We start from the raw sequence: 24,507 nt of genomic DNA, 5'->3' as shown, positions 1-24,507 counted from the left end.
TATGAACTGAACCCTATACACAGCACTGTATGAACTGCACTCTACATACTGCACTGTATAAACTACAATTAAAGATACTGCACTGTGTGAACAGCATTCTACACATGGCACTGTATAAACTATACTCCACATACTACACTGTATGAACTGTACTCTACACAAGGCAGTCTGTACTATACACTGCACTGTATGAACTGCCCTCTGCATACTGCACTGTTTAAACTGCGCTCTACACACTGCACTGTATGAACTGTACTCTACAGAAGGCGATATGCTCTCCATATGCTGCACTGTATGAACTATACTCTACACAAGGCACTCTGTACTCTACTCTGCACTGTATAAAATACGTTCTACACACTGCAATGTGTGAACTGCACTCTACACACTGCAATGTGTGAACTGCACTCTACATACTGCACTGTATTAACTGCACTCTACACAAGGCACTGTGCACTCTAAACACAGCACTCTACAAACTGCACTGCATGAACAGCAGGCTACACAAGGCACTCTGTACTCTACACTGCACGAACTATACTCTACATACTGCACTGTATAAATGACAATCTACATACTGCACTGTGTGAACTGCACTCTAGACACAGCACTGTATGAACTGCACTGTATAAACTATGCTCTACATACTGCACCGTATGAACTGCAGTCTACCCTCTGAGTGCTGCACAATAGGAACTACACTATATACACAGCGCTATACATACTGCACTGTATGAACTGCATTTTACATAACTACACTCTATGCACTACACTGAACTGCACGCTATATACTGCACTGTATAAACTATGCTTTACACACTGCACTGTATGAACTGCACTCTACATACGGCACTGTATAAACTATGCTCTCCACACTGCACTGTATGAACTGCACTCTACATACTGCACTGTACAAACTATGCTCTACATACTGTGCTGTGTGAACTGCACTCTACACACAGCACTCTACATACTGCACCATATGAACTGCAGTCTACCCTCTACGTGCTGCACTGTATGAACTGCACTCTATACACAGCACTGTATATGCCGCATTGCATGGACTGCACTCTACGTAACTATACTCTTCGCACTACACTGCATCAACAGCACTCTACATACTGCACTGTACAAACTATGCTCTACACACTGCACTGTATGAACTGCACTCTACATACTGCACTGTACAAACTATGCTCTACATACCATTCTGTTTGAACTGCACTCTACACACAGCACTCTACATACTGCATCGTATGAACTGCAGTCTATCCTCTACGTGCTGCACTGTATGAACTGCACTCTATGCACAGCACTATAAATGCTGCACTGTATGAACTGCACTCTACATAACTACACTCTGCATACCGCAGTGTTTGAACTGCACTTTATTCAAAACACTACACATACTGTACTCTATGCACTGCACTGTATCAACTGCACTCTACACAAGGCACCGTGTACTCTATATATTGCACTGTATGAACTTCAGTCTACACTCTACACACAACACTCTACATACTGCACAGTATCAACTGGACTGTACACAAGGCACTCTGCTCTCCACATACGGCACTATTTTAACTGCACTCTATACAGAGCACAATATAAACTGCACTCTACATACAGAACTCTGCACAAGAGGCCCATTTACTGTTCTTGCATAGGGCCCATTGGTGTAACTATAGGGGATGTGGTTGCACCTGGGCCCAGGAGCCTTAGGGGGCCCATAAGGCTCCTCCCCTCCATATAGGGAGCCCAGTACTATGAATAAACCATTATAGTTGGGGGCCCGGTTACAGATTTTGCATTGGGGCTCAGAGCTTCACGTTACGCCTCTGACAGGGGCCCTCTGCTGTCCGTGTCAACCATTGACTACTGCAATTGCACAGCATGCACTGAACTTTACATATTGCGTTCTACTTATTGCACTTTACACATGGCACTCTACATGGTACTCTAGATGTTCTACTGTAAATGCAGAACTCTACACATAGCGCTATATATATCGCATTTTACACATTGCGCTCTACACATAGTGCTATATATAAGTGCACTTTACACACTGCACGCTACATATTTTTTACACCCTGCTACCACAATGTAGCTAACCAACCATCTGGCCAGTAACAGAATTCTCCTGCTCCTCTGAGCGCTCTGTATGAATCCTCAGGGCCAGTCATCAGGTGTATATCTGCTCTCTGCCGCTATCACGCTCTCGGGATTTGTCTGTTGCTCTCCTGAACTCTGATGTGGCTGCTCCCGTCTTTGCACCTGCCTAATTGCCTGCTACCTCGTATTTCTGGTTGTATCATGTGGAATCCTCTTATCTGTGGTTATTATTATTCTGTGTGTATGCGCATATATATATATATATATATATATATATATATATATATATATATATATATATTACACTGGTATATTAATATACTACACAGTACCGCTTCCCAGACACATATGTAATCTGACAGCCACACGTGTTCTCAGCCTCCCTCTCTATATGTTACGAGCCCCCTGATCACTCGGCCCCCAGCACTGACCCCTCACACCTCTGACCTCCACATTCACCCCCTATAATTGATAATTGTCTGACAGGTGGCGGCATCTCCTGACGTCTCGTTGTAGCAATGGCGGTCCCTGATTGTATTGCACCCGACAGATCATCAGATGCTACAACAGAGATGACAACCGACGACTTTGACACCACACATCCAGTAATTCCCTTCCAGATGCTGGGGGAAGGGTGGGGGACTTATTCTGTCGCTGTAACGCAGGAAACCGTACATGCGCCGATTATGGGTCAGCCTTGATTCATTGTCTAGGGTGGCATTTAGTGACCAGTACGATGATGGCACCGGCTATCATAAGCCATTCTTCCTGTGAGCCTGGCACCATAATGTAAGGGAGCCAAGTGCCCCTGGCATCAAGTTCGGCACATGGTGCCCGGCTCATGTGGAGGTGTGTCGGTGGGAGTGGTGCCCCTTATGTGCTCAGGCATGAAACATGTGATGACATACATGTGTGTACCTGCTATGGTACCAGCCTGTGTTCTGGCACAGGTGGTGCAGACGTAGCATACAGCTCATGGGTCACACGGGGGCTCTTTGTTATAGTGTCAGCGCGATGCGCGGCAGCAGCTGCTGATCTCTGGAGCCACTGGTTATATATTGCAGCATGCACATGGGAGCTCTTACCTGCAGGTTTAGGGGTGCAGAGCTTCTGGGGGTCCTCCTCTACCGTAAAGCCGCCTCCTAATGCCTCCGACCTCCGAACAATGCACCTGCTCCTCTCCGGGGCTCCAGCCGCCGCACCGTCATCTCCCAGATGTTACCCTAAAGTCACCAACACGATAACAGGGGATCACCCCATCTCTGGTTGGGGGGTAATTCCAGGTCCGTATGTGAATGACCCCCAGAGTACGCGGCTTCTTCTGCTCCTCACTTCCCAGACAAAGTTTATGTGTGAGAAACACGCGGGCTCCGCATTGTTCTGCAGCCCTTTATTCTGCTCTGCTGGAGTGATGGGAGGAGGAGGAGGGATGGGAGCTCCGAGGACGCGACAGTAAGCTGTAAGCTCTTGAGGCCAGGCGGGGGGGCACATACTATTATATATATATATGGCCAGGTCATGACCACAGGGTGGAGGGTTAATCGCTTGCTGACCTCTCAATCAAACATAGAGCAGGTTCTGCAGCGTCTGCAACAAATAGGTGTACAGATGAGGCATATATGGTGGACCTGGAAAGTGGCAGTGAGTCCAATATGGCATAGCTATATCGCCATTATCATACACTGGTTGAATCGAGTCTTTGCATCTGTGATCAGATTCTGGGGACTTATCTGTCATATTTTATAGGCAGAAAGCGGAGGAATGGCTCAGATCTGGCCCGGCAAACTGCGGTAAAATACGTAAATAAGGCGATTATACTTATCATGTGATTAGGAGATGTTACCGTGTATCAACCATTGTTACCACAGAACCTCATCATCGCCACAGTCCCCCAAAAATAGATACAGTGATGGGTCTTGCCAAATCGCTGACCCCAGGAGCTGACAGTCTAATGGGTGATCTACCAATTCATCCACCATGGACGGTCACTATAGTGTATAGGTGTAGCGCAGGGTCCACTGCCCGAATGCAGCGTCATTTTGCACGTAGCATCTATGAGGAAGCGAAAAGCCACAAAGTAAATGAAAATCCGAAACTAGTCCGCCGTGGATATGGTATGAAAGAAGACACGTTAAGCATGCGCAGGTTGAGACGGGAAGATTAGCAGCTTCTGCATATCAATCATTAATATCTGGACACTGAAGTCCAACTGCAAATATATGTCCGCGGCGTCAACGCTATCGCCACTGTGTTCTGTGCGATTATTATACATTTTCTGAAGGCAAAAGATACAAAATGCAGGAGATTCATGTTGTGGAGACGAGGTCAGTAATAAAAACGTATCATCCAGCGCTGGTGCAGTGATGAAGAGATGACATCTGACTGTATGGTGAGTGCGGTACAATATGGCGGCAGAACGGCGGCACGTTGCTGCAGGATGTAGTAAAACAAAGAAGCGCGGTAATGGTTGGGGGTGTCTGTGATTCGCACCCTCACCTCTGTGCGGCAGGTGGGGACTCGGCCTTTATCCCATTATACAGGGAAAGTGAGGAGACGGGCGCATTGTTGATGTATTAGTAGGATAGGCGCTGGGTGCGGCGGGCGCTGTGCGGGGTGATGGGGGCATGGGGGGTTAATTTCACAGGCTGCTTCCTCTTCGCTCATCATCCTGACACAAGGAGATGGGGGTGCTGTGAGGAGATGTTCTTCCCATCTATCCCCCTCCTCCTGGCCCTCGTGCTTCTTAAACCCCTCAGAGTCTCCTTGACAACCGGGGGGGCAGCTGCTGGCATCACAGGAGTTAAACCCGGCTCCTTATTGTGCAAATAGGACCTGAAGAGGAGGAGGGGAGGGCGCCGGACCCCCAGTATCTACCGCCCTCCATGCTGGAACCTGTGCGCCAACCACACTGGATGCCACCAGAGAATGCCCATCATCATATAGTATCACATCTATACTGTTCACATAATGCAGATCCCATATATAATCCCCAGGATATAGAAACACATATATAATACCCATATATAAAGAATCCCTATATATGAGCCATCACACATAATCCTCATATATAATATCCGTCATAATATAGAATCCTCATATAAAATACCTAGTGCTGTAAAAATTCCCATAAATGCTAACCACCTCATACAGGATCACATATAGAATCCCCATAAATAACACCCATCATCATATACAGTCCCCATAAGTAATACCCATTATCATACAGAATCTTCACATATAATACATAGTATTGTATAGAATCCTATATATAATAACCATCATTATACAGAATCACATGGAATCCCCATATATTATACTGATCACCATATATAATCACATAGAGAATCTCCATATGTAACGTCCATCATAAAGAATCCCTATATATGAGCCATCATACATAATCCTCATATATAATATCTAGTATAAATGTATAAATTCTCATACATATTACCCACCTAATACAGGATCACATATAGAATCCCCATAAATAACACGCATCATCATATACAATCCCCATATATGATACCCATCATCATACAGAAGCCTCACATATAATACCCAGCACTGTATAGTATCCCATATATAATACCTGCATCATACAGAAGCCTTACATATAGAATCCCCATATATAATACTCATCATCATCATATAGAATCCCCATAAATAATACCCATTATCACACAGAATCTTCATATATAATACCCAGTATCGTATGGAATTCTATATATAATGACCTTGATTATACAGAATCACATAGAAGCCCCATATATTATACATATTGCCATATATAATTGCATAGAATCCCATATATAATGCCCATTATCTAACTTAATCACGTAGAGAATATCTGTATATGATACCCACTATCATACAGAATCACATAATGCCAGTCACCATATAGAATCCCATGTGATACGTATCACCATACAGAATCCCCCATATAATACCCACAGCATACAGTATTTCCTATACAGTACCCATAATCCTATATAATCCCATATATACCAATCACCATGTAGAATCCCCTATAGAATGCCCATCATATAAAATCTCACCTATATGATGCCCATTAATATACAGTAGAAGCACAAAATAATACTGACCACCATAGAGAACCTTATATATACTTGTCCTCATATAGAATAAATATACAGCGACACCTTCTCCAGAAGACATCCCCCACCCAGACCAAATGTCCTGTGAAAGAGTCTCAATCCCACCCCCCTCCAAGAAGACCACTATTCAATGTAATTCTGGGTGGTCGTCTTGAAGATGTTTCACTGTATAATACCTATCACCATATAGAATCCAGTGGGTGGGCTACGGAAAAGTAGTCCGGCACCATGTTCTTCTAAAAGAAAATCGCTGTTGTCCACAGGAACCAATTACAGCGCAGCTTTCATTTCCTATACCGCTGAGGCAAAATGAAAGCCGCGCTGTGATTGGTTGCTATTGGCAAGAGAGATTTTCTTTTAGACCGCTTTCATAAGAGTGCGGTGCCGGGCTACTTTACAGACTGCGGGCTCCGCTGGCCCCTATATATACCAGGGTACTGCTCAGTATATTATAAGGGGCCCCTGCAGCTCTCTGAAGCCCTCACTGGACACAGTGTACAACCATATCGCTTTGTGACTCTGTGCCATTCAGGGGTCTGGAAAAGCTGAGTGAAAACTTCTGTGTTCCATATAATGGCAGCCATATTAGTTGTCACCCAATATCCACAGAAAGCAGAGGTGACCTCAGGACAGATATCTCCAGGGGACAGACCGTGTTGGGTCCCAGACCATGACCCGCACATCCGGTGGTCCACAGTCAGCAGGGGGTGCTGCACTGCACCAAAAGAACAACATAACTCTGACATGAGGAGGACACAGACAAGCCTCAAACATCCCCATCTATTGTCACTGTCACTCAGGCGGGAAGGTTGGGGGCTACATGCCGAAAATGTCACCATCCACCATGTCACCCAGCTCTCCCCGGATCCTGACAGATCTGCCTTGTTAAGCAGTGACTTGTCCCTGACAGCCCATCAGTCCTGTAATACTTGTAGGGCTGCCGGGTATCACACGAGATATTTGCAGTGTTAGAGACTCCCTGATTTCCACTGGGCCACTGGCACCTGTGTTTTTTATGACGGATGTGAAAAAAACTTGGCATATCCTACTTTGGCACGTAATACGTGCCAACATAGGCTATGGGGATTTAACATACGCAGCACATACACATGTACATGCCTATTGTGTACATATTGTGCACATGCCTATTGTGTGTACTGCAAGTAAAAAATTTGCGCGTAATATAAGGAACACATACGCCCGTGTGAGTGAGCTCTTAGGCCGGATCCACGCGAACGTATCTGCGCAGCGTGTTACACATGAAAAATTGATTTCAATAGGTTTGTTCACATAAGCATATTATGTGTGAGCATTTCGTTCGCGCCACAAAATATGCCGCATGCTCTATTTTCCTGCGCATTTGCACAAGGAAAGCACATATTTTACTAATTACACTAATTGCCCATTTCAAGGAAAAGAAGCACGGTTGCGTGTTTTTGATGAACGCAGAAAGTACAGTAAAACAAGCACGGGCATGCGCAAATACGTGGGGCATAAATGCACTTACTCCTGTGTGACACCGGCCTTACGGTAAATTTCACACAGGCGAGACCGATATCGGGCTGTCAAACCCGTCCTGATATCGCGCTCGCGAACGTGTTCCCGCAGATGCAAAGCGTCTCCTGTCAAAAACGCCTCCCATCACTTCAGGAAGGTTGTGATTCGGAAAGTGTTGGGGATTGGCAAAAGTTTCACATTGTTTTCAACAATGGGCAAGGCATTCTGAGGGAACGCCAAAAGGTAGGACATGTTGCGATTATTCTTTCCTGTATAGCGATGCGACAAAAAATTTCTCATGTATATAACCCTATTCAGAAGAATGAGCTCATATTCGTGCAAGATTTGTGCATCTCGCAAAGTACAAATCTTGTACTAGTTTCTTGGTCGTGTGAAAGCGGCCTTAGGCCTGTGTCACATGAACGCATTTTGCGCACGCATTTCATTCACGCAAAAAAATATGCAGCATGCTCTATTTTCTAGCGCGTTTGTGGACGAAAATAGCAGATATTGAACTAATTAACTTAATTGCCCATTTCAATTAATGGGAGCAATGTGCGTGCAAAAAGTAGAGTAAAGCACGCACATGTGCATGAAAATATACAACACCCATTCCGCTTACGCCTGTGTGACACCGGCCTTACACTGGTAGTCACCCAACGGAAGAGGAGACTCCAGACTGAGAACAATGGGAAGTACTGGGAGAAACCTACAGTCAACCTCGCCCCCAGCTGATAACAGGGAGCAGTAGAATGTATCCACCTGTCCTACTGTCAGCCTCTCCCCAACCTGAAATGGCTGATAACAGGGAGCAGCAGAATGTATCAGTGAGCTGATGGACCAGTACGGGTCCTTGTATGTTTGGGGCTAGTAGATTGGGTAGATGCTCCTTTGCTGTGACTGGGGGCCGGAGCTGGACATCAGGCTATGGGGGGCACATAACTTCCGAGGGTCCTGGAGACTGGCAGAGAAAAGAATCATAAATCGTGAGCGAAGGCCTCCAGCCCCTCCCCCGGCCGCTGTTTACACGATTTGCGGCCACTGGGAAGATTATTTCAGCCATTAGCCCCGCATGACAGGAGCTATTGTCCGGCCACAATCAGGAGACTCCTCCATTGTGCCGCTCCCCGCTCCTCTGACCCTCCAGCCGGAGAGAGTTATGACTGCGGCCGGAGCCGGGAGGTTGAGGGAGGGTCACGGGCTCGTAATGAGAACCTGGATCCAGCCCTCATTAATCAGTGCGCCGTGCCTTTAATTAATGGCCGCTGAGGTGCCACCTGCTGAATGTCATTACTGTTGGGCTCTGGGACTAGTGGCCGGATGACGTTAGATATCTGTGTATTCACCGCCGCGGTGACATCAGCCTCCCGAAGAAGTACTACACTCCCCCGTCATATGTAGGGGTATCTAAGCCTCTCATGTGAGATACAGCCCCAAAAAGGGGACCACTGAACGGTATATGACAGCCACGCGGAGTAGAGTGTTGGACCTCCTTTGGCCTTCAGAATTGCAGCAGTTTGATGTGGTGCCATCCACAGGTAACGGAAGACGCCGAGAAAACTTTCCCCACATCATTACTGCTCCTCCACCAGCCTGACAGGAAGGGGGTCACCAATTCATGCTGCTTGCACCAAATTCTGATCCTCCCATCAGCACGGTGCAACAGAAATCTGGGTTCATCTACCCCAGTGATTCTCAACTCCAGTCCTCATGGACCCCCAACAGGTCATGTTTTCAGGATTTCCTCGATGTTTTTCCATTGATCAGTAATACAATGTTTGCCCTTTTTTGCATTCTGGAGTCGTGATTTTCTGTTTCTCTCCTGTACATATTACTCTTCTCCCCGACATTTCACACCCCTGTACATAATACTGTGCACCCCAACATTACACATCCCTGTATACAATACCCTGCTCCTCAACAATATACACCCCTGTATACAATACTCTGCTCCTCGACATTACACACCCCTGTATACCATACTGTGCACACCCCTCAGGATAATACTGTACACCCCAACATTACACACCCTTGTATACAATACTCTGCTCCCTGACATTACACATCCCTGTATATAATACTCTGCTCCCCGACATTACACATCCCTGTATATAATACTCTACACCCCAACATTACTCACCCTTGTATACAATACCCTGCTCCCCGACATTACATCCCAGTACATAATACTGTACACCCCAACATTACACACCCCTGTATACAATACTCTGCTCCCCGACATTACACCCCTGTACATAATACTGTACACCCCAACATTACTCACCCTTGTATACAATACCCTGCTCCCCGACATTACACCCCTGTACATAATACTGTACACCCCGACATTACACATCCCTGTATATAATACTCTACACCCCAACATTACTCACCCTTGTATACAATACCCTGCTCCCCGACATTACATCCCAGTACATAATACTGTACACCCCACTATTACACACCCCTGTATACAATACTCTGCTCCCAACAATATACACCCCTGTATACAATACTCTGCTCCCCAGTATTACACCCCTGTACCTAATACTCCCCGGTATTAGACATCCCTGTATATAATACTCTGCTCCCCGACATTACACCCCTGTACATAATACTGTACACCCCAACATTACACATCCCTGTATACAATACTCTGCTCCCCAGTATTACACCCCTGTACATAATACTCCCCGGTATTAGACATCCCTGTATATAATACTCTGCGCCCCGAGATTACAACCCATAATCCCTCTATATTTGGGGTGCAGTCACCCCACTACTTACATCCCAGCAGGCCTCAGTCGGGTCGGGCAGAGAAGTCTCCATCATCTGTAAGCAGAGCCATAGGGAGCGCACCTGGTCCTGCACCTCCGTCCTCCACAGCCGCCATAACTCCCGGCTCTCCTGTCTGGGGGGAGAAGAAAACAGGTGAGAAGGGCAGAGAGCTGGGGGTCACTGCAGTCATTGATGCATACGGAGGGATGCGGTGGGACCTCAGGCGTCCTCTGTATCAGGTCTCCATCACTGATCGGCGGCTCTGAGGCCATATGGTAGTATTAAGGTACCTTTACATGGGACTGCCCGACTATGGCTCCTGTGCTTCAAGGTACATTTAGATGGAACCATTATATGGTTCAAATGAGTGAAAGTGAATGCTACTGTTCAGTCTAAACGCAGCCAACGATTGAACGGCAAATAAAAATCATGCGCCACTCATTCGGCGTTCAGTTTCAATCGGCGTAATAACCATCTTTGGCTCGTTCCCGTGTCGTAGCATGTAAACATTTCTTCTTTAGTGGTTCACATACTGAATGAGTAGCGACTGATCCTCAGAGATGAATCTGCCTGTCTGAACAGGCTGCACGAGCGCGAACAAGATGGTGAAGGTGTCACTCGCTCGTTCGTTCAGAATCGTTCAATGTAAAAGGAGCAGTAGTCTTTCTGTGAATGGAGGCGGCGCAGACTAGCGATCATTCCGCCCCCTCGCCTCCGTTCACAGTAAACAGGCAGTCATTCATAGCTGTTTCCCACGATAATTTGGGTGATAATCGCCTTGAGTATAGGTACCTGAAGGCTGGGTTCCCATGGGACAGAAATCTTGTGGCTTGGCCACACAGAAAAGCAGCAAGATTTCCGTGGGAGAGCCACAGCTTCAAAACCCATAGCATTTCGACGCGGGTTTTGGAGCGGTTCGTCCGTCGGCATTCTGTTGCATTCTTTCTCTCCCCATAGAGAGTAGTGAGGCTGCAACGGAGAAAAAAAAAGGATCAACATGCTGCAGCTGTCAGATCTGCGCTGCATCGCAAAATCTTGTCCACATGACTGGCAAGTCCTGGGATAAGGAGCCGCAGGAGAATTTGCCGCACAGAAATTCTGCACGGTATTTCCATGGCAAATCCGTCCCGTGTGAACCCAGCCATATTTGGGCACTCTATGGTGGCTTTAGATTAGAAATGTCTAGCAGTATGCAGTAGTATAAGTTGGCACTGTATGGTGGTATTAGATAAGAAATGTCTGGGCACTGTGGTGGTATCAGTTGGACACTGTATGGTAGTTTTAGTTAGGCACAATATGGAGGTATTATTCAGTCACTGCATGGTGGTTCTAGATAGTAAAGAATCACTGTAGATTTCACTGTAATACACGGATCAATCAAATGCATTGGATGACGCAGTTCCACTCACATTAGTGGGTCGGAATTACGTAATCCACTTGCAGAAAATAGAACGCAGCGTGTTCTATTTTACTGTGGAATTCACGACATAGAGCCCATTGTGCTCTATGGTCGTGGGTATACTTGTACCTGCAGTCCATACGCAATTACATGGGCTGCGAGTACCCGCATCATCACCAAGTGGCGGCGCGGGAAATATTTAAAAAAAAAGGTGTACTGCGCATGACTGCCTGCATGAGTACACGGTTATACGCAGTACATTAGGCTGCCGTACGCAGGGTCACGGCCGGGCTTACAGATGGAGTCCGTTGCGGGCCTTCACAAGCAGATTTCACATACAGCCATGTGAGCCTGACTTATGTTGGGATTAGTAAGGCATTTTATGGTACTCTTAGTCTGGCACTATATTGAAGTATATAGTCACTATATAGTGATATTACATAGGGAATGTTGGGTATTATTTTGCACTGTGTGGTAGTATTAGTTGGACACTATACTAAGATATACTCTAGGGTAGGACTAGATAGGAAATGTCTGGCATTTGGACACTGTAATGTCACTATTAAATGAGCCCTGTGCGGTGGCTTAATCACTTTATGGTGATGTTACCATTACCTTGCACTATATGGCGATACTATTCAGTCCCTGCATGACAGTTTTATTAGGATTTATTACTGAACTTTCTAATGAATCTCTGCTTGTCATTGAAGGCTTCGGGTTCTTTGTACGGTGTTGCAGTCTCACTGCTGCTGCCATCTGTAAGTGACATGTGCCGTGTCGCTGACTTGCGGTCAGGTTTGGTCACCGCTGTCGGTGGCACGTCTGGTCTGGTCTGGGGTTAATCAGGGAGCACTAATAATGTTATTACATGATTAGGACCTTTGTATTGCTGGAGGGACCAGGCATTGATGCAGATGACACAGAACAGGTTACGGCTCCGATCATCCCCCGTAATCCTGCAGTTGACATATACAATCACCTTGTGCCTTCTGTTCCTCACTGGATGCTCCTAATCCACATCTAATCCCCCGATGAGCCGCCACTTCCACGAATCCTGCCGTGAAGGCCAGCACCAAATGTTTACGTGGATTATTAGAAGGCATATTGCGGACATCACTTTTATTACGGTACAACGGTGATCCGGCACCATTGTGCTCCAGGTCAACAGAAAAAGGCAGTAATGGTGTGGCTGAACAATCGCTGCGCAAATGTGACCAAAACATTGTGTTTCTTCTCTCAAAATCTGCTAGGTGGAGATGAAGTCACCACCGGGGCCACAAGTATCAGAAGTCCATCATATTAAAAGATTTTTGATCCATTATATACATGATAGTTTGCACAAAGTGCGGCTGCGCTTCTTACGATACCCAGACGGCGGCCTCAGCATTGGAGCGTGCCGTGACGGCTCATGTATGAGACATGATTAGGCTGCAACATGCATGCAGAAAACTAACGGTCAGCATATAGATGCACGGTGGTCACAGAAGATGAGGGCAGCGGACTGACCATAATTCATCTAGTGCTGCAGTGGAGTCACCGTCCGTTATATTTCCGCAGCTTGTGGACGAGATTTTCAGCAACTGAGTGGCGTAACATGCTGCACTATTTTGTATGGGACTTCGTGCCAATCTATACCACGGGCTTCCAACGGGCCCCCGATGTCAATGTGAGCAGAGCCTTACTGATCAGGGAAGATGCAGTTGATCATTTCAGGTCCTCTTGACGCAGGAGGGCTGAACGCATCGTTACCGAGCGGCCAGTAGCCCAACTTTCCCATAGATGCTTTAGGTCACATAGGAACCCCTACAAATCCCTCAATCAAGATCCTTAACTTTTCGTTAGATGTGACACGTAGGAGGGCTGGGGGCTTCTGCGCCGGAGCATGATATTCTCCAGTACACCTGACCGCAGCTAAAGCTCCTCTCCCCTAAAATAAAACCCTGAATCTGCCTCTGGGTGAATGTACCAGGGGAATATTGTAAGAACAGTGCTGCCGTCTTAGAATGGAAACACCTTACATGTGAGAATAAACCTGCATGGTGTCTGGTCCCTGCTGATCTAGTCAACTGCGGAGTGTTATTAGCCTAACTGCCTGTAATTATAGCGACACCTTGTGGTTACTATGTCTATTGCAGGAGCCAGGACACCTCCATGCTGTACATTTACCACACAATGTCAAAGACAATAAATATTCCTATCAACTCTAACAACACGTATGGACCCATCATAAGAGCAGGTGGATCTGCAGGTTCCTCTACCGCCCACAAAACTAAATGTAATGAGGGGCACTGTATGGCAGTATTATATATCTACATGGGTAGTAATAAGGGGCGCTGTAGGGCAGTATTATTTATCTACATCTCTAATAATAAGGGGCACTGTATGGCAGTATTATTTATTTACATCTCTAGTAATGGGGGGCACTATATGGCAGTACTATTTATCTACATGTCTAGTAATGAGGGGCGCTGTAGGGCAGTATTATTTATCTACATCTCTAATAATAAGGGGCACTGTATGGCAGTATTGTTTATCTACATCTCTAGTAATGGGGGGCACTATATGGCAGTATTATTTATCTACATCTCTAGTAATGAGGAGCACTGTATGGCAGTTTTATTTATCTACATCTCTAGTAATGAGGAGCACTGTATGGCAGTATTGTTTATCTACATCTCTAGTAATGGAGGGCACTGTATGGCGTTATTATTTATCTACATTTCTAGTAATGAGGGGCACTGTATGGCAGTATTATTTATCTACATCTCTAGTAATAGAGGGCACTTATGGCATTATTATTTATCTACATTTCTAGTAATGAGGGGCACTGTATGGCAGTTTTATTTATCTACATCTCTAGTATTGAGGGACACTGTGTGGCAGTTTTATTTATCTACATCTCTAGTAATGATGGGCACTGTATGGCAGTATTACTTAAAAACAGCAAGATGCTCCATCCAGCAGCATCACATTATTGTCACTGCACCCTGATTTACGTTTACGGGTGCACTATTGGGCCCCAGGATGTGGGGCCCTGTTACTTCTGTAAACCGTACAGCATTGCCACTAGTCCAGTCACTGACCATATGTTTCTATGTGTAATCCACCTGAGTCTTTATGTTCCATCTAAGGACACAGTCAGTTGTCCCCTATACAGTACAAGTATTTGGCACCCGTTGGTCTGAAATTCCCATTAATCTGGCCTGATAATTACTGCATTAGGTCTTATGCACACAGGTGTATACAATTTGCGTCTGTGAAAAACGTACCGTTTTCATTGCCTGTGTGTGCGTGTTTTCGGTGCATATGCTTTTTTTTAGATCTGTGCTGCATCCGCATGCACCGTGTTTTTCACGCGCACAATAAAAAAAACACAAGAAGGTCCAAATGATGTCCCTTTTTTCCCTACTGGCAACAGGCGTAATGCATGCAGTGAGTAGGTGTGCAACTGCTTATTTGCTGCGTTTTTACGCAATCCTTGAACTATTAAATGAACGATTTTGGCAAATGATACAGATAAAAAAATAGTATATAGTGCGGGGGGGGTTTTTACGCAGATAAAAAAATGCACGTTTGAATGCACCAATGCTTTTGTATGCTGTCTGTACTATGCCCGTAAAAAGTACAGTTGCAATATAGACAGATAATATATGCCAGCATGCACGAGGGCTTATGGTGAGTTCCTTAGGCCTCATGTCCACGGGCAAAATTGAATTGTAAAATCTGCACGGATGATTCGCAGTTCAATATGCCGATGGACATTTATTGGGCATCCGCAATTAAATACCTGCGGATATCATTTTTTCCCAGCATACGGATCGCACACGAGGCAAAAAAAACACAGCATGCTCCATTTTCTGCGGTTTCCCGCACGGACAGCTTCCATTGAAGTCTATGGAAGCTGTCTGATCCGCGGCACAGACGCAGCTGACACTGCGTCCGTGCCACGGATCCGCAAGAAAGCAGGAAATTTAAGAAGAAAAAAAAAAGTATGGCGCATGCGCACGGCGTGACGAGCGTATTCGCCGTGCAGAAGAAAGAAGATCCGGCTGTGATGGAGAAGACCCACACGGCAGCCGGACAGGTAGGTAATGTCTTCTAAAGGCTCATGGCTGTGGGCATGACTGGAATCCACTGTGGGATTCTGCACTGGGAATCCGTGCGTGCCCGTGGACAGGAGGACTTAAGGGCTCCCACACACTTGCGTTTTTTTTAATGCTGTGTTAACGGTGCATTTTTTTAATGCGAACATCAATGGAACTTTCTAATGTTAAAAACGCATCACACAAAAATCGAAAGCACGACCTTGTGATGCGTTTTTAACATTAGTAAATCCCATTGACATTCGCGTTAAAAAAACCCAAGTGTGTGGGAGTCCTTAACCCAGCACTGGCCTCCCACAATGGCTACTCATTTATGTGTTCCAAGAGGTATTGTTCCATCTTCCTTATTTGCATATTACCCAGAGGAGCATGCATGGCCTTATAAGTCTTCTCACTCACCTTCTTGGTGCTCTCCCTAGGGAGTGATGTTACTCCTACAGATCTGTGTTCCAAGTAGAACAGCAAAGCATAGATGTGAATGAGGCCTGGATTACATTTATCTCCCTACATCACATTCCTGCGGATGATGAACCTGCATCGGTGCCAATGTTTGTATGTCAGACATCCGTCATTTAACAGAATGGAGTCTAGGTTAACCCTTTGCAATCCAATTTTGGAATCAGGGTTTTCTAGGGGGGTTTTCTCTTTCTGCCATTATACAATAGCACCATCTGCTGGCTAGAGCAAGTACTGCAGTATGTGTCATGCTGGAGAGGTACTTGACAATAGAGCGGCTAGTAATATACAGTAAGAATACCCTGCCAGACGTCTTTCGATATCGGAGCTGTACAGAATGTCGACGTCAGACAGTGGATTGGAAAGGGTTAATACTTTGCTGCTTTCCTTCTCATCCCCAACCACAGACCACTGCCAGTGCCATAATACTGTATATATAATGTGTTTATGAGCACGCTTATGTTCAACATCTCATGGTCTGAAATTTGTGGGAATCTATAATCTGAAGTGCCAGAATTGGGCTGAATCTCCTGCTTTTAATATAGATTTACATGTAATCGTTGTCCCCCAGCCAAGTGCTACAGTGTCCCTCATACGTCTATTGTCCCCAGCGTGACTGTACGCTAAGGGCTCCTTTACACGGGTGTATTTGCACATGCCATATGCACAGAATGGAACCCATTCATTTTAATGGGCCAAAGATTATAAAATCAGTTGTCAAAGAGGTTGTGTGTCGGGGACCACATGGAGAGCCAGGGGGTCTGTGAGCTTGGGGAGCAGACTGTAGCCCCCAAAGATACAAGCTGACCTGAAAGTGCTGCACAATGTTTTGGGTGCAGGCAGCACACAGAGTAGCAAAGCTGATAATGCCGGTTGGGATTACTCACTACAGAAGCCCGAAAGAAATACTGGATGCCCCGGCATCCAGCAGAACCAGAGTGAGAGTCCTGATCACTGATGGCCACAGTGACAGCGCCCCCATAATAATAGCATAGTAATATCTACAGTGCCTGTAAGACCGTGACAGCGCCCCCATAATAACAACATCTACAGTGCCCCCATAATAACATCTACACTGCCTGTATAATAGTGACAGCGCCCCCATAATAGTAACATCTACAGTGCTTGTATGACAGTGACAGCGCCCCCATAATAATAGCATCTACAGTGCCTGTATAACAGTGACAGCGCCCCCATAATAACATCTACAGTGCCTGTATGACAGTGACAGCGCCCCCATAATAATAGCATCTACAGTGCCTGTATAACAGTGACAAAGCCCCCATAATGGTAACATCTACAGTGCCCCAAATTAATAGCATCTACACTGCCTGTATAACAGTGACAGCGCCACCATAATAATAGTATCTACAGCGCCTGTATAACAGTGCTAACGCCACCATAAGAGTAACATCTACAGTGCCTGTATAACACTGACAGCGCCCCATAATAATAGCATCTACAGTGCCTGTATAACAGTGACAGCGCCCCCATAATAATATCTACAGTGCCCGTATAACAGTGACAGCACCCCCATAATAATATCTACAGTGCCCGTATAACAGTGACAGCACCCCCATAATAATAGCATCTACAGTGCCTGTATAACACTGACAGCACCCCCATAATAATATCTACAGTGCCCGTATAACAGTGACAGCACCCCCATAATAATAACATCTACAGTGCCCGTATAATAGTGACAGCGCCCCCATAATAATATCTACAGTGCCCGTATAACAGTGACAGCGCCCCCATAATAATATCTACAGTGCCCGTATAACAGTGACAGCGCCCCCATAATAATAACATCTACAGTGCCTGTATGACAGTGACAGCACCCCCATAATAATAGCATCTACAGTGCCTGTATGACAGTGACAGCACCCCCATAATAATATAATCTACAGTGCCTGTATAACACTGACAGCGCCCCCATAATAATAACATCTACAGTGCCCGTATAACAGTGACAGCGCCCCCATAATAATAACATCTACAGTGCCTGTATAACAGTGACAGCGCCCCATAATAATATAATCTACAGTGCCCGTATAACAGTGACAGCACCCCCATAATAATATCTACAGTGCCCGTATAACAGTGACAGCACCCCCATAATAATATAATCTACGAGGGGCTGCTGATAAGTCTTTGGCTTTGTGTTCTTTTTTTGCTTCTATGGTAACGAATGTTACATCACATGAAAGCCTTATGTGCCTAATATATGTTTTCAAAATTTTGTTTTTGTAGCTTATGGCAACAGTGATCTAGGCCCACGGGAAAACAAAATGGCGGAGTCTAAGGCGATATCCACAGCAAATGAGAGCAGAGGAGTGATAAAATTCTTGTTTCTGCAAGGAAAGTCCGCGAAGGATATTCATGGTGATATGTCGCAGACATTGGGGGATCAACGCTCTTCATATTCTACAGTTAAGAACTGGGTTGCCAAATTTAAAACGGGCCACTTCAGCACCAATGATGAGGAACGTCCTGGACGACCGAGAGAGGTTGTTGTTCTGGAGATCGTCGATGCTGTGCACAACCTCATACTGGAGCATTGTCGAATTTCAGCTAAAGGAATAGCAGACATCATGGGGATTTCTCGTGAACATGTTTGTGTCATTATCCATGAACAGTTGAACATAAAGAAGCTATCTGCAAAGTGGGTCCCCAAATGTTTGACAACAGATCAGAAAAGCATGCATTTGTAAGAGTTTCCGGACTGACAAGAACTTCCTGGATCGACTGGTCACTATGGATGAGACCTGGATTTATTGGTATGACCCTGAAACCAAGGAGCAGTCAAAAGAGTGGAGGCACAGTGCTTCTCCTCGCCCAAAGAAGTTCAGGGTGCAAAAATCAGCCACTTATGTGATGGCGTCTGTGTTCTGGGATAAGAAGGGCATGCTGCAAGGTATTACCTTGAACTTTTGAACCAATTGAAGGCAGCTCTGAAGGCCAAAAGGCGCGGCAAGCTGTCCAAAGGAATCTTGTTCCTGCAAGACAACGCCTCCGCTCACACTGCACAAGCGACCACGGCAAAACTGGTGGAGCTAGGCTTCCAGCTGGTTGACCACCCACCTTATTCACCAGATCTAGCTCCCTCCGACTATCATCTGTTTCCAAACCTGAAGAAACACCTCAAGGGTACCAAATTTCACACCATTTCTGGTGCCATGGCTGCTACGGATGACTGGTTTGAGACACAACCGAAATCCTTCTTTTTGCAAGGCTTACAGAACTTGGAATACCAATGTAAGAAGTGTGCTGACATCAGTGGGGAGGATGTGGAATAAATGTAAAGTTTTATCTTCCTATCTCGTTTCTTTCTGGGTAAAGCCAAAGACTTATCAGCACCCCCTCGTACAGTGCCTGTATGACAGTGACAGCGCCCCCATAATAATATCTACAGTGCCTGTATAACAGTGACAGCGCCCCCATAATAATATCTACAGTGCCTGTATAACAGTGACAGCGCCCCATAATAACATCTACAGTGCCTGTATAACAGTGACAGCGCCCCCATAATAATAACATCTACAGTGCCCGTATAACAGTGACAGCACCCCCATAATATAATCTACAGTGCCTGTATAACAGTGACAGCACCCCCATAATAATAATATCTACAGTGCCTGTATAACAGTGACAGCGCCCCCATAAGAGTAACATCTACAGTGCCTGTATAACAGTGACAGCGCCCCCATAATAATAACATCTACAGTGCCCGTATAACAGTGACAGCACCCCCATAATAATATCTACAGTGCCAGTATAACAGTGACAGCACCCCCATAATAATATAATCTACAGTGCCTGTATAACAGTGACAGCACCCCCATAATAATATAATCTACAGTGCCTGTATAACAGTGACAGCACCCCCATAATAATATAATCTACAGTGCCCGTATAACAGTGACAGCACCCCCATAATAATATAATCTACAGTGCCTGTATAACAGTGACAGCACCCCCATAATAATATAATCTACAGTGCCCGTATAACAGTGACAGCACCCCCATAATAGCATCTACAGTGCCCGTATAACAGTGACAGCACCCCCATAATAATAACATCTACAGTGCCCGTATAACAGTGACAGCGCCCCCATAATAATATCTACAGTGCCTGTATAACAGTGACAGCACCCCCATAATAATATCTACAGTGCCCGTATAACAGTGACAGCGCCCCCATAATAATAGCATTTACAGTGCCCGTATAACAGTGACAGCACCCCCATAATAACAACATCTACAGTGCCTGTATTATAGTGACAGCGCCCCCATAACAACATCTACAGTGCCCGTATAACAGTGACAGCGCCCCCATAATAATAGCATTTACAGTGCCTGTATAATAGTGACAGCGCCCCCATAATAACAACATCTACAGTGCCCCTCTATCAGTGACAGAATTGGACTACAATATATTGTATAAATGACTGGCTGCTATTTCTCTGAGGGCCCCGCGTGGCCCCATACTCTGTTGTATTTCTAGTTATGGAATCCCAGTAACACCCAGTGCGTTAGGCTTCACACCTGTCTCCGGGATATTACCTTGATTGATTGGCAGTAAAGTTGTCGGCTCTGGCGACTGCGGAGGGCAGGGGAGGAGGGAGCTGCTGCAATGAGAGAAAGCAATGTATTACAAGGCATCTCATCCAAGTACTCAGCCTTCCATGTCCACATTGTACTTCAGATCTGCTCCTCCTACTGTAGCCAGGGCCAGCATGGTGCAGCCCTTGTAGAGGGGATGCACAGCTGCCTGCAATCACCCACCAGCACGATATACAGTATGGACACAGCTCTTTCTTTACGGCCAGTGTCACACGGGCGTAAGGGTATTTACGTCGCATATTTGCATTGCGTATTTGCGCGCACATGTGCATGTTTCAGGGCTCCTTCACACTGGCGAGGGCGATATCGGGCCATGATTCACAACTCAATATCGGCTGTGGCTGTGATTATGATGCTCTCTGATTGTTTTCAATGGGACCGGCGCTGCTGCCGCCCGTCCCATTGGACACATGTGGAGGCCCCTGGAAGCGACAGTCTTGCCTCCCTGCAGGGCTAAAGGAATCCCCCGCCGCAGCTGTCGCGGCAGAGGATTGAAATGTTCCTCCATTGTCTTCAATGGAGCTGGCGCTGCTGCCACCGGCCCCATTGAAAAAAATGGTTGATATTGCAAAAAGGTAGAACATGCTGCAATTCTTTTTTTCCATGCAGCATCGTAGGCGTGAAAACATCGCAAATGAGAATGAAACCATTGAAAATGCGTTTTCACTCACTTTCGCAGTGTGAAGGAGCCCTTACTGCATTTTTTCGCACTCGCAAAAAAAACACACAAGCATGCTCCCATTCATTGAAATTGGCAATTAAGTTAATTAGTTCAATGTTATTTTTGTGCGCCAAAAATACATCATTCCTTACATTCGTGTGACACAGGCGTAAGGGTACCTTAGTGGTAGAGATTCACTTCTGTTCCATCTTGAATTAGAAGACAAGGAGTAAACACTTGTAGAACTGATATAGTAAGGTCCTCATAAAATACTAAAAGTACTGGTGATAACAGTGATAACATATTAGTGATAGCTTTGAAAATAGTAGTGAGAAGTGATAAAATAGCAAAAATAACAATAGCATGCCAATGATAATAGTGATAACATACTACTAGTGATAGCATACTAATACGGCAAGGGATACAATCCTTGATAATAATAGTATGTGAGGGCGAAAAAAGACACATGTCCATCCAGTTCAGCCTATTAACCCCCAATGTTGAAGTTATTAATGATTATAACATATAATATTGTATGGCTCAAGAAAGACATCTAGGCCCCTCTTGTACTCTTTTATGGAGTTCCCAATCACCACGTCCTCAGGCAGAGAGTTCTACAGTCTCACTGCTCTTACAGTAAAGAACCCCCTTCTATGTCGATGTAAAAACCTTCTTTCCTCTAGATGTAGATGATGCCCCCTTGTTACAGTCACAGTCCCGGGTATAAATAGATGATGGGAGAGATCTCTGTATTGACATCTGATTTATTTATACATAGTTATTAGGTCACCACTCAGCCGTCTTCTTTCTAAACTAAAAATAAGCCCAGTTTTGATAACCTCTCTGGGTATTGTAGTCCGCCCATTCTGTTTATTACTTTAGTTGCCCACCTTTGTACCCGCTCAAGCTCTGATATGTCCTTCTTGAGTACCGGTGCCTAAAACTGTACACAATATTCCATGTGTGGTCTAACCAGTGACTTGTAAGGAGGAAGGACAATATTCTCATCATCTGCCCCTAGACCTCTTTTGATGCACCCCGTGATCCTATTTGCCTTGGCAGCAGCTGCCTGACACTGATTGCTCCAGTTTATTAGTGATAAAATACTAGTAACAACATACTGCAGATAGAATACTAGTGATAATATACTAGTAATGTCATATGAATGATAATGACAACATATTAGTGATAATGATAACATTTTAGCGATACAATACTAGTTATACTACTAGTGATGATAGAGATAAAATAGTAATAACAATATACTAGCAATATTACTAGTATTCTATGACTATTATCATGATCGCCAATTAGTGATCACTAGAGATGAGCGAGCGTACTCGGAAAAGCACTACTCGCTCATCTCTAGTGATCACATATTAGTGACAATAGTGATATCAGTGAATGTGAAAAACTGAAGGATTCTTGTTTGAACGAGCCAACGATGCATCTACCTGTCTCAACAGGCTGCGTGAGAGCGAACGAACTGGCAGTGACATCACTCGCTTATTCAAACGAGCATCGGCTCATCTAAAAGGACCCTTACTAAGTGTGAGGGGACACGTACTTTTCCACAGGGCTGATACAGGTGTTAATAGCTTTGTTGCTTGATGTTATTTCTCGAGTTCCCTCTGTCTAAGGGCTCGTTCACATGGGCATCAAAAACACGCAGAAGTTAGCCGCACAAAAAAAATTGTGTCTAACTCGCCAGAAAATCACATCAATGGACAATTTTCCGTGATTAAGTTCCGAGCTTAGTTACCATTGAAATCACCCATTCACTCAATCGGGAGCTGGGTTTTGCTGAAAAAAGCGCTGCTGCTCCGGGAGGAGAGAGATAAAGGGAACTCCCTTCATTTCAGTAGGGATGTAGGGATTCCCCCACTGGGGAGATGGAGGGATTTCCCAGCAGCGGGGATGGAGGGGTTCCCCTGCTGGGAATCCCTCCAGCCCCCCCCCCCCCCCCCCCCCCACAGGGGAGCCCCTCCATCCCTGCTGTAAGGGAATCCTTTCATCTCCCTTTTCTAGCTGGCTTGCATAATCAGTTGTATGCATTGTGCTTCCATATTAATTTAGGGAGTATAGTCTGGGGTCTATATTGACTTGAAGGTCTGTACGCTGTGGTCAAGGCAGAGGTATGTATTTATTCTGGGGTCTGTATTTACACTCGAGTCTGGTCTGTCTGAGTTTATTTTAGGGTCTGGGTCTGTATTTTGGGATGCACACAGGGCGTGCTGAAGAATATATGCCCTGTTTATGTTTTGGCGGCACAACCAAGGTAAATGGCAGGTATATGTTAAAAAAATTAAAAGTTTCGACAATACCAATTGTACCTTTTCTCGGAATCTGATGTCGCCAATCGCAACTGTCTATCTGTACAGCAAGATCCCTGTTCCCAGATCTAGTTTCACATCAGTAATAGGGGCACAAACACCGCTGGAGGTGAGGTACGAACTGGACTACAGGTACGGCATTCAAAAATGTGTCCATTCACTTAGGTTACTTTTACACAGACCGACTATTAGCCTGATAAATCCTGACGGTACAGAGTGAGAAATCACTCATTAGTCGCAAGATGCTTTGTTCCAGCTCATTGAAACAAAATGACTAGTGACCAACTTCTTGGGTTGGGGGTGTCGTGAATTTTGTCATGTATGTGGTATGTCTAATCATGGATGGTGGGTATAAGTTCCTTTGAATCATTGATTAGTGATGCCTTGACCACAGCTATATCCAATCCACAGACTCCAGTCAGATAGG

At 45.4% G+C, this 24,507-nt stretch overlaps 1 protein-coding gene across 4 annotated transcripts in view; it reads right to left on the bottom strand.

Annotated features, from left to right (window-relative positions):
• Positions 1–21,503, bottom strand: part of LOC136578268 (microtubule-actin cross-linking factor 1, isoforms 6/7-like) — a 64,928-nt gene extending 43,425 nt beyond the window's left edge. Inside the window, exons 1-2 of one of the 4 annotated variants that reach the window (XM_066578177.1) lie at positions 21,027–21,503; positions 10,512–10,635 (exon numbers count right to left, since the gene is read on the bottom strand). Coding sequence is in view for 1 of the 4 variants with exons in the window: in XM_066578176.1 (XP_066434273.1) it covers positions 10,512–10,635; positions 21,027–21,358 (456 nt within the window). In the remaining 3 variants the exon portion in view is untranslated. Of the gene's footprint in view, positions 1–3,197; positions 3,473–10,511; positions 10,636–21,026 lie in introns of those variants that run through there. The other 3 variants (XM_066578174.1, XM_066578176.1, XM_066578175.1) reach the window with 3 other exon arrangements.
• Between the last annotated feature and the right edge of the window lie 3,004 nt (positions 21,504–24,507).

Source organism: Eleutherodactylus coqui, chromosome 9 (assembly GCF_035609145.1).
Source record: "Eleutherodactylus coqui strain aEleCoq1 chromosome 9, aEleCoq1.hap1, whole genome shotgun sequence".
In the NCBI taxonomy this organism is placed as follows: Eukaryota; Metazoa; Chordata; class Amphibia; order Anura; family Eleutherodactylidae; genus Eleutherodactylus; species Eleutherodactylus coqui.
The sequence above is the reverse complement of the archived record's forward strand: the minus strand, read 5'-3'. Positions and strand labels throughout refer to the sequence as shown.